At 34.9% G+C, this 12,168-nt stretch overlaps 1 protein-coding gene across 1 annotated transcript in view; it reads right to left on the bottom strand.

Moving 5' to 3' along the window:
- The window catches only part of LOC144378425 (uncharacterized), a 53,156-nt gene that overhangs the window by 22,142 nt on the left and 18,846 nt on the right, over window positions 1-12,168 (bottom strand). Inside the window, exon 3 of the mRNA XM_078052433.1 lies at window positions 2,984-3,031. Coding sequence (XP_077908559.1) covers window positions 2,984-3,031 — 48 coding nt within the window. The remainder of the gene's footprint in view (window positions 1-2,983; window positions 3,032-12,168) is intronic.

Here is a 12,168-nt window from a genome sequence, read left to right as displayed (position 1 = left end):
CTGGCCTCAAACTCACGATCCTCCTCCCTTAGCCACTTGTGTCATTATGACAGATTATTTCTTTTTTAAAAAAATATTTATTTTTTAGTTTTTTTAAGGTGGACACAATATCTTTATTTATTTTTTTATTATTTTTATGTGGTGTTGAGGATCAAACCCAGCGCCCTGTGCATGCCAGGCGAGCACGCTACTGCTTAAACCACATCCCCAGCCCATGACAGATTATTTCTTTACTATTGAACCTAACCACAATGTGAAAGCATTTGGGGAGTAATTTATCTCAAATTTAACTACAGTTTCTAGAAACAAAACACCAGCTAAATGCTGAATCTTAGATCTCACCATTGACTCTCTATTTTCACCATCATAGCTATCTTCTCTTTATTCAGTGTCAAGCAGAAATGGACCTGAGGCAGAGGCTTCATCCAATGTGACAAAAGATTTGGGTTTGGGGTACCAGCCTCTCATGGTGGCAGAGCACTGGAAGGTGAAGAACACTTCCAGTGCTTTTAGCTCTGTTATTTTCCAACATCTTGACAACTACCACCTCCTTGTTTCAGATAGGTTTTTCTCCTCTCTTAGCCCACTCTACAGAGTGTCAATATGCAGGAGCTAAAGGGAACAAACACAATAAGCAAAAATCCTCCCTCCGTGACTTATTCCTTTTCCTGTCACCTTTATCCAAAAGTTAAAGTTTATTATATACAGAAGCTTGCTCTGAAAATATATGAGATGAAAATAAACCTGCATTGTGTTAATTCATTTGTAACTTACGATGGAATGGTGAGTCTAAAGGGCCATTTAGATGCTGTAGGTCTATGGTATTGGAAAGATACATAGAAAGACACAATATGACTTTCTTCACTTACTATTTTAGTTTAAATTATTTGTCATTACTCTTAACCATAAAATCTGACTGACACCAAAACACTTCACATGTAAATCTGTCTCCAACATAAAATATAATATCTTCCCTGAAAATGACACTATGTATGACTACAACACTATATTCATCCTATTGAATACGTAATGACTCAAGATTTAAATAGCCCTTGTTCACTACTGAACCTGAGTCAACATATGATGATTCTGTGGTGTAATTTATTTTAAATTCAATTTCAATGTGTAGACACTCAGCCCTCTAATCCCATCTAAATTCCTGATTCCTAAATCCCTCCATTTTCTCCTTACTGTCACCCATCTTGGTTGTCTTTCCTGCCCCTCAGTTAGGGTCTAGTAGCTACAGGCCTGATATGGGACACCAACCAATTAATATTGTTTGGGGGAGTTGGGGTTGTAGCTAGTCGTAGAGCACTTGACTAGCATGTGTGAGGCACTGGTTCGATTCTCAACACCACTTATAAACAAACAAAATAAGGGTCCATTAACAACTTAAAAAATGTTTTAAAAATATTGTTTGGGGGTTGGGTACCTATATCCCAGGGTGACACAACTCTGAGGGGTAAGAGACATTTCAGGGTCAATTATCTAAGTTATTTTGTGCTCTTTCCCATTCACTGCTACTTCCTCTTTGCTCCAAAGAAGATTCTCTTCTCCATTCACTTGGTCTAATAAATTCTCATGCAGAGGTATTTTGAAAATGTCCTGAGGGATTTTGCTGATGGTTACTTAGGCTGTTAAAGAAATCAGGAGGCAGAGGCATTTCTCCATGACAGGTATCTCTGTCATCCCTATTAATCCCAATGATTCAAAGTGCCTACATATGCTATGGAGAGACCATTTTGAAACAGTATCAATGACACTTTTTATTGCCATACATGCTCCTGATAAAAAAAACTTCCAAATCTCAATTTTCATTTCCATTCCCTGTGAGTATGTGTGTGTGTGTGTGTGTGTGTATTTACATGATTTCTAGTTTGTGTTGATGGGGAAGGACACAGGACTTTGTGCATGGTAGGCAAATTCTCTTCCATTGGCTAAGCCCTGTGTTTATATATGTACGCCCATGAAGAGTACATATTGATAAAACTACACTTCTACTAATTCATATGGATGCTGCATATGACTCACATTTTGCCAGAAGGTTTATTATAAGGTGCTCATTTGAATTGGTATTAGGAAGTGTCAAACAATTTAAAGTACTGTCTTCTTCATCTCTTTTCCTCCTTCACTTTCTCCTATTTCTTTGGTTTGGTACTGGAGATTGAATCCAGAAGTTGTTTGGGGGTATCTCTCCATATCCCTATCTCTTTTTTATTTTGACTTTGAGACAGGGTCCTTCAAAGTTTCTAAGTCTGGCCTCAAACTCAAGATCCTCCTGCCTCAACTTCTTCTGTTGTTGGGACAGATTATTTCTTTACTGTTGAACCTAACCACAATGGGAAAGCATTTGGGAGTAATTTATCTCAAAATTAACTATGGCTTCTAGAAACAAAACCCCCATCTAAAATGCTGATTCTTAGGTTTCTCCATTGACTCCCTATTGTCACCATCACAGCTGTCTTCTCTATCCTCACTCAGTGTCAAGCAGCAACAGACCTGAGGCAGGGACTCCATCTAAAGTAATGGAAGAAAACAAAATAAAGTGATGGAAGATTTGGGTTTGAGGTACCAGTCTCTCGTGGTGGCAGAGCTCTGTTTAGATATGTTCTTTTCTGACAGCTTGACTGCTACTGCTTCCTTATTCCAGATAGGTTTCTCCCCTCCCTTAGTCCACTCTAGCAGAATGTTAATATGCAGTAGCTAAAGGGGACAAACACTAACAACAAAAAATCTTCCTCTGTGACTTATTCCTGTTCCTGTCACCTTTAATGAAAACTCATAGTATATTATATACAGACACTTACTCTGAGAAGACATCATAAAGAGATGAAATTAAACCTGCATTCCCATTGATGCTGTTGACCATGAACATCAACAACTAATCTTCCATAGATGTTATGTGTGTATATATGTGTGTGTTCATGGATATATGTGTGAGTGTGTATACACACATACATGTGTTAGTTAATTTATAACTTACGATGGAATGGTGAGTCCACTTGCCGAATTTATGTCAGATGCTGTAGGCCTATGGGATTAAAAATGTACATAGTAAGACACCACCTGACTTCCTAGACTTACTATTTTAGTTCCAATCAGTTATCATTATTCTTCACTTTAAGAACTAAAATATATCACATATAAATATCCAGAATCAAACATACCATCCTCCCTAGAAATGACCATATGTATGGCTACAACACTATTTTTGTCCTATCAAAAATGTAATGAGGGCTGGGGGTGTGGCTCAAGCGGTAGCACTCTCACCCGGCCTGCATGGGGCGCTGGGTTCAATCCTCAACACCACATAAAAATAAAAAATAAAGATATTGTGTCCACCAAAAAAAAACCTAAAATATAAATATTTTTTAAAAATGTAATGACTGAAGGCTGGGATTGTGGCTCAACGGTACAGCACTTGCCTAGCATGTGTGAGGCCCTGGGTTTGATCCTCAGCACCACATAAAAATAAATAAATAAATAAAGATATATTGTGTCCAACTACAGCTAAAAAATAAAATTTTTTTTAAAAAAATGTAATGATTGAATATTTAAGTAGCACTAGTTCACTACTGAATCTGAATTTTGTGATGTAATTTTTTTAAATTCAATTTCAATGTGTAGACACTCATCCCTCTAATCCCATCTAAAATTCTGATTCCTAAATCACTTATTTCCACTTTACTTTTATCCATCATGGTTGTCTATTCCTTCTCTCAATTACAGGCCTGAAATGAAGCACCATTCAATTAATATTGTTTTGGATTTGGGCACCTACATTCCAGGTGATACATCTCCAAGGGGTAAGAAACATATTTCAGGGTCCTAGACACAGTTTTAGGTCCTTTTGTGCTGTTTCTGGTTCACTGCTACCTCCTCTTTGTTCAAAAGAAGATTCTCTTTTCCCTTCAAGAACCCATGCTCAATGGAAGGGTAACTGATGTGAAACAGCAATCTGTATACGGGGTAAAGTTGGGAGTTCATAACCCACTTGAATCAAACTGTGAAAGATGATGTATTAAGAACTGTGTAATGTTTTGAACGACCAACAATAAAAAAAAAAAAAAAAAAAAAAAAAAGAACCCATGCAGTCTCATGCAGAGAAGTACTTTGAAAATGTCCTAAGGGGTCCACTGATGGTTACTATCACTGCTAAACACACCAGGAAGTAGAGGCATTTCTCCATGATAGGTACCTATGTCATACCTATTGATCCCAATGATTCAAAGTACCTACATATGCTAGAGAGAGACCAATTTGAAATAGTATCAATGACACTTTGTATTGCCATATATGCTCCAGATTATTAACTTCATTTCCATCTGTGTGTCAGGTCAGTTGTCTCTGTGAGTGAGTGTGTGTGTGTGTATGTATGTTTATGTATGATTTCTAATTCATGGTGCTAAGGAAGAAACCCTGGGCCCTACACATGGTAGGCAAATACACTAACAGTGAGCTATATCTTCCCATGAACATACATAATGATACCTATAACTCCTTTCCAACTGTTCTATAAATATTCATTGAATCCTGTATATTTTTGCCCTTAGGTTCATTACAGGGTACTGATTTTAATTCTTATGAGAAGTGCCAAACAATTTAAAAGTAAATATAGCTAGATACTTTATGACTTACTAATTTTAATTTTTACATTCAAATTAGGTATAATTTCTGTATATCTTCTAAAGTGTTTCACCCTTCACTAACATCTAATCCATTTATTTGGAATCCTGGATACCTGTTCTTCAGAGAAAGGAATCTTTATTTTTTTCAGGTGGTATGTTGGCCTGTGAAAAAGTTTACCTATTAAAGATTTCTGTTCAGTTACTCTCAGTTGAAGAAAAGGACAGCACTTTGTATTTGATTTCCAATTCAACTGAAGCTTCTTAGTGTGAATGCCATTTAGTACAGATCCCACCAACCATTCCTTATTTTCACCACCATAGATGCCACCTCTGCTCTCACCCAGAGATAAGAAACTGCAGGCAAGGAGCAGATACTCTGGTGTGTGTGAGTTTAGGACATCTGTCCCAAAGTGACAGAGCTCTGGAGGATCAGGAGCAATTCCAGGGCACTTAGCTCCACCCTTTCTGCTAATGAGTCCACTATTAGCTCCTTCTTGCTCCAAATATGATTGTCTCCTCCCTTCACCCAATCTAGTGAATCTCATACACAGGAAATATTAATTTTATAAGTGTTTTCCTGCTACTAATGAGGTGTTACACATTAATAGGAAGAATCCTCCAGTATAACCTATTTCTCTTTTATCTAATACAATCTAGCAAAGATAGAAAATTACCTACAGATGTTACACTGACAAGATTTAGGGACACTGTCAAAAATATTCTGTGTTGCCATGGATGCTCTGGACTATGAACTTGCCAAATCTCAATCTCTACCTTTTTCTATATGTTTATGTGGATCCATGCAATACATGCGTGTGTGATTATACATATGTAAATAGTGTACATTTCTATCTTTCTATGACTGTGTATTTATCTTTGATTATATATGTTGTGTGTATGTGTACATTTCACTGGAAGGTCACAAGGTACTGATATGAATTCATACAGGGAAGTGCTACATAATTGAAAAGAAATATGATCAGATACCACCTGACTATCTAGACTTCATTTGGAGTTAAAATTAGCTATAATATCTTTACAACTTACAATCTGATTTACCCTTGATCCACATTGACGTAAGTAGTTATTTGGGAAGTTGTATATCTCTTCTCCACAGAAACTTTATATGTTTGTAATGAATACCTTAGATATTAAAAATTTTAAATCATTAAAGATTTCAGATTAGTTCTTCTTTGGTGTCATCATCTTCTTTTCCTTCTCCTTCTTCGTCATTTTCATACTGGGGATTGAAACCAGAGGTTCTTTATCACTGAGGTACATTCCTACTTCCCAACCCTATTTTATTTTTTTATTTTGAGACCTGAAAATTTTCTGAGGCTGGCCTCAAACTCTTGATCCTCCTGCCTCAGACTCCTGAGTCACTGAAACAGATTATTTCTTTGCTCTTGAACCTAACCACAATGTGAAGGCATTTGAGATTTAATTTGTTTCTAATTCAATCATCCCTATTTATAAATTCCTTTTACTTAATCTCTCTTCCTGATTCTCAGGTCTGTCCAATGACTTCTTATTTTCACTATCACAAATATATTCTCTGGTCTCACATAGGACACCATAGTTTGGATCTGGAATGTCCTCCAAAGACCCATATGTTAACAGTTTGGTCTTCAAGTTGGTTCTATTGGAAGGTGATGAAAAATTTAAGAGGTATGGTCTAGTGGGAGATTTAAGATCACTAAGTTATGTATTTTTTAGATTTTAAAAATTTGTTTTTATTAGTTACACATGACAGTAGAATGCATTTGATACATCATATATAAATGAAGTATAACTTCTTATTCTTCTGGTTGTACATGATATTGAATCACATCAGTTACATACACAGGGTATGTCCAATTCATTGTACTACTGTTCCTAACCATATACCCCCATCCTCCTAATCTAAAGTACCTCTATTTTTCCATAGCCTTCCCTTAATTGTGAATTAGCTTCCACATACTAGAAAAAACATCTGGACTTTGGTTTTGTGGGATTAGCTCATTTCGCTTAGCATGATATTCTCCAGCTTCATTCATTCACTGGCAAATGCCACAATTTCATTCTTCTTTAAGGCTGAGTAATATTCCATTATATATGTATACCATACTTTTTTAATCCATTCATCTGTTGAAGGGTACCTAGGTTGGTTCCATAATTTGGCTATTGTGAATTGAGCTGCTATAAACATTGATGTGGCTGTGTCACTGTAGTATGCTGATTTTAAGTCCTTTGGGTATAAAAAAAAAGGAGAGGGATAACTGGGTTAAATGGTGGTTCCATTCTAAGTTTTCTTACAAATCTCCATACTGCTTTCCACAGTGGTTGCACCTATTTGCAGTCCTACCAATGAATGAGTGAACCTTGACAACATTATTGTTACTTGTATTCTTGATAATTGCCATCTGACTGGAGTGACATGAAATCTTAGAGTAGTTTTGTCTAATTGCTAGAGATGTTGAACTTTTTTTCATATATTTGTTGATTGATTGTATTTCTTCTTCTGTGAAGTGTCTGTTCAGTTCCTCAGCCCACTTATTGTGTTATTCGATTTTTTTTGGTGTTGTTTGAATACTTTATATATTCTGGATATTAATGCTCTATGTGAGGTAAGTGTTGTAAAAAGTTTCTCCCATTCTATAGGCTCTCTCTTCAAGTTATTAATTCTTTTGCTGAGAAGAAGATTTTCATTTTGAAACCATCCCATTTATTGATTCTTGATTTTACTTCTTGCACTTTAGGAGTCTTGTTAAGGAACTCAGGTCCTAAGCCAACATGATGAAGATTTGGGCCTACTTCTTCTATTAGGCCCAGGGTCTCTATTCCAGTACCTAAATATTTGATTCACTTTGAGTTTTGTTCATAGATGTTTAATTTCATTTTGCGGCATATGGACTTCCAGTTTCCTAGCATCATTTGTTGAAGAGGCTATTCTTTCTCCAATATATGTTTTTTATGATCTTTATCTTGTATGAGGTAACAGTATTTATGTGGGTTTGTCTCTGTGTCTTATTTTCTGTGACATTGGTCTATGTGTCTATTTTAGTACCAATACCATGCCATTTTTTTTTTACCATTGCTCTGTAATATAGTTTAAGATCTGGTTTGTGATGCCTCCTGCTTCACTCTTCTTGCTAAGGATTGCTTTGGCTATTCAGATTCTCTTATTTTTCCAAATGAATTTCATGATTACTTTTTCTAGTTCTGTGAAGAATGTCTTTGGGATTTAAATAGGAATTGCATTAAATCTGTATAATGCTTTTGGTAGTGTGGCTATTTTAACAATATTAATTCTGCCTATCCAAGAACATGGGAGGTCTTTTCATCTTCTAAAGTCTTCTTCAATTTCTTTCTTTAATGTTCTCTACATTTCATTGTGATCTTTAACCTTTTTTGTTAGATTTCCAAGTTTCTTTTTATTGTTGTTGTTGTTGTTTTTTGTTTTTTGAGGCTATTGTGAATGGAATAGTTTTCCTAATTTCTCTTTTGGTGGATTCATCACTGATGTATAGAAATGCATTTGATCTATGGGTGTTAATTTTATATCCTGCTACTTTGCTGAAATCATTTACTAGTCCTAAAAGTTTTCTGGTGGAATTTTTTTGGATGTTCTAAATTACAGAATCATGTCCTCAGCAAATAGGAATAGTTTGAGTTCTTCTTTTCCTATTTGTATCCCTTTAACTTCTTTCTTCTAATTGCTCTAGTTAAAGTGTCAAGGACTATGTTGAGCAGAGGTGGTAAAAGAGGGCATCCCTGTCTTGTTCCAGTTTTTAGAGGGAATGCTTTCAATTTTTCTCCATTTAGAATGACATTGGCCTTGGTCTTAGCATAGATGGGTTTTATAACATTGAGATATGTTTCTACTATCCTAGTTTTTCTAGTCTTGAACATAAAGGGGTGTCGAATTTTATCAAATGCTTTTTCTGCATCCATTGAGATGATCATATGATTCTTGTCTTTAAATTTATTGACGTGATAAATTACCTGATGAATTATGTTGAATCAACCTTGCATCTGTGTGATGAACCCCACTTGAATCGTGAGGCACTATCCTCTGAAAATGCTTTTGAATGTGATTTGCCAGAATTTAATTGAGAATTTCTGCATCTATGTTCATCAGGGATATTGGTCTGAAGTCTTCTTTCCTTGATGTGTCTTTGTCTTATTTTGGTATGAGGGTAATACTAGTCTCATAAAATGAGTTTGGAAGGGTTCTCTCCTTTTCTATTTCATGGAATAATTTGAGAAGTATTGGTGTTAATTCGTCTTTGAATGTCTTGTAGAACTTAGAATCCATCTGGTACTGAGATTTTCTTTCTTGGTAGGCTTTTGATGATGTCTTCTATTTCATTGCTTGAAATTAATCTGTTAAAATTGTGTATGTCCTCCTGATTCAGTTTGGATAGATCATAAGCCTCTAGAAATTTGTTGGTGTCTTTGAGGTTTTTCTATTTTACTGGAGTATAAATTTTCAAAATAGTTTCTAATTGTCTTCTGTATTTTAATACTTTATTCATGCTTTTTTCTTTTTTCATCACAAATTTTGGTAATTTGAGTTTTCTCCCTCTTCTTTGGGTGGCTAAGAGTTTGTCAATTTTATTTATTTTTCAAAGAACCAGCTATTTGTTTTGTCAATTTTTTGAATTGTGTCTTTTGTTTCAATTTCATTGACTTCAGCTCTGATTTTAATTGTTTTTTGTCTTCTACTATTTTCAGTGTTAATTTGTTCTTTTTCTAGGGCTTTGAGATGTAATGTTAGGTCATTTATTCATTGACTTTCTATTCTTTTAATGAATGAGCTCAATGCAATGAACTTTCCTCTTAGCCCTGCCTTCATAGTGTCTCAGAGATTTTGATATGTTATATAGGTGGTCTCATTTACCACTAAGTATTTTTTTATTTCCTCCCTGATTTCTTCTGCTATCTGTTCATCATTCAATAGAGTATTATTTAGCTTCCAGGTGTTAAGCTTCTATTTTTTATTATTGATTTCTAATTTCATTTTATGATCTTATAGAATATATAGTATTATTTCTATGTTTTTTGTATTTGCTAAGAGTTACTTTGTGGCCTAAGATATGGTCTATTTTAGAGAAGGATTCATGTGCTGCTGAGAAGAAAGTGTATTCACTTGTTGATGGATGAAACACTCTATATATGCCCATTAAGTCTAATTATTGATTGTATTATCTAGTTCTATAGTTTCTTTGTTTAGTTTTTGTTTTATAGATCTATCCAGTAGTGAAAAAAGTGTGTTAAAGTCACCCAGTATTATTGTGTTGTGGTTTATTTGATTCTTGAAATTGAGAAGGGTTTGCTTGATGTATGTAGATAATTCATTATGTGGAGCAAAAATATTTACAATTGTTATGTCTTACTGATGTATTATTCTGTTAAGCAGTATGAAATGTCCTTCTTTGTCCCTTCTGACTAACTTTGGCTTGAAATCCACTTAATCTGATATGAGGCTGGAAACCCTGCTTATTTACACAGTCCCATGTGAGTGATATGTTTTTCCCATATTTTCACTTTCAGTGTCTTTGCCTATGAGGTGTATCTCTTGGAGACAGCATAATGTTGGTTCTTATTTTTTTTATCTAATCTGCCAATCTTTGTCTTTCAATTGATGAGTTTAGGCCATTAACATTTAGGGTTATTATTATTATTATTATTATTTTTTACTTCTACCATCAATTTCACCATTTAGGGTTATTATTGAGATATGATTTATATTCCCATTTATTTTGGCTTATTTCTCATTTTTAATTTTTTTAAGACAATATTTTCTTTTTTGAGAGAGAGAGAGAGAGAGGGAGATAATTTTTTAATATTTATTTTTTAGTTTTTGGCAGACACAACATCTTTGTTTTTTTTTTTTTTTTGTGGTGCTGAGGATCGAACCTCGGGCAGCACGCATGCCAGGCGAGCGCGCTACCGCTTGAGTCACATCCCCAGCCCCTCATTTTTAATTTGACTTGGTTTTTCCTTTGATTATCTTTTCCTTAAGTGTAGTTCCTCCCTTTTATGGTTTTCACTTTTTTTCCATTTCCTCCTCATGGAATATTTTGTTGAGAATGTTCTGTAGTGCAAGCTTTCCAGTTGTGAATTCTTTTGAATTTTTTTTATAATCATGGAAGGTTTTAATTTCATCTTCAAACCTGAAGCTTAATTTTGCTGAATATAAAATTCTTGGTTGGAATCCATTCTTTCTTTTTTTAAAAAAAATTTAGGGCTGGGGATGTGGCTGAAGCAGTAGCATGCTCGCCTGGCAAGCGTGTGGTGCTGGGTTCGATTCTCAGCACATTAAAAAAATAATAAAATAAAGATGTTGTGCCCACCAAAAACTAAAAAAAAATAAAATAAATATTTAAAAAATTCTTTCTTAAACAAAAAAAATTTAGTTGTCAATGGACCTTTATTTATATGAAGTACTGAGAATTGAACCCAGTGCCTCACACATTCTAGACAAGCACTCTACCACCCACTAAGCAACAACCCCAGCCCAGCATCCATTTTCTTTCAGAGCTTGGTATATGCTGTTCCAGAACCTCCTAGCTTTAAGGATCTGGGTTGAAAAATCAGCTGAGATCCAATTGGTTTCCCCCTATATGTAATCTAATACTTTTCTTTTGCAGCCTTTAAAATTTTATCATATATGCTAGGCATTTTCATTATAATGTGATTTGGTGTGTATCTTTTGTAATTTTGTGTATTTGGGGTCCTATAAGCCTCTTGCAGTTGGTTTTCCATTTCATTCTTCAGGTTTGGGAAATTTTCTGATATTATTTCATTGAAAAGATTGTGCATTCCTTTGGTTTGTATCTACCCTGATAACCCTTAAAACTCTTAAATTTGGTCTTTTCATGCTATGCCATAATTTTTGAACATTCTGTTTATGGTTTCTTACCATCTTTCTGTGTTGTCAACTTTATTTTCAAGATTATATATTTTTTTCTTCATTGCCCGAGGTTCTGTCTGCCAAGTGGTCTAGTCTGTTGATGATACTTTCCATTGAATTTTTAATTTTTTTATTGATTCCTTCATTTCAAGAATTTCTGCTTGATTTTTTTCATAATATCTATCTCTTTATTGAAGTCATCTTTCAACTCCTGAAATTTATCTCTGATTTAACTCCTTACATCATCCTTTATGTCAAAGATCAGTTGAATTATATACATACTGAACTCCTTCTCTGATATTTTTCTACTGTGTTGTCAATGGATTCTATTATTGGAGCATCCTGGTTTGTTTGGGGCACTTTATTCCCTTGTTTTTTCATATTGTTCATGTGTCTTCACATCTAGCAGTGTGGGTCTGCAGTAGAATAGTTTCTACCCTATAGACTTATAGTGTTCCTGAAGGTCTCCAGTACATTGTGCTAAAGGGGGAGATCAACATTAAGAGCACCCAATGGAAAAAAATACAGCATTAAACTAAACACAGCTCCTATTAAGATGTCAAGCACTTCTATCCCAGGCAGTCCTGGGGGCAGAGCACTGGGACCTGTGCACCTATCACACAGATGTAGCCATTCTGTATG

This window comes from Ictidomys tridecemlineatus, chromosome 6, assembly GCF_052094955.1.
Source record: "Ictidomys tridecemlineatus isolate mIctTri1 chromosome 6, mIctTri1.hap1, whole genome shotgun sequence".
Classification (NCBI taxonomy): Eukaryota; Metazoa; Chordata; class Mammalia; order Rodentia; family Sciuridae; genus Ictidomys; species Ictidomys tridecemlineatus.
The sequence above is the reverse complement of the archived record's forward strand: the minus strand, read 5'-3'. Positions and strand labels throughout refer to the sequence as shown.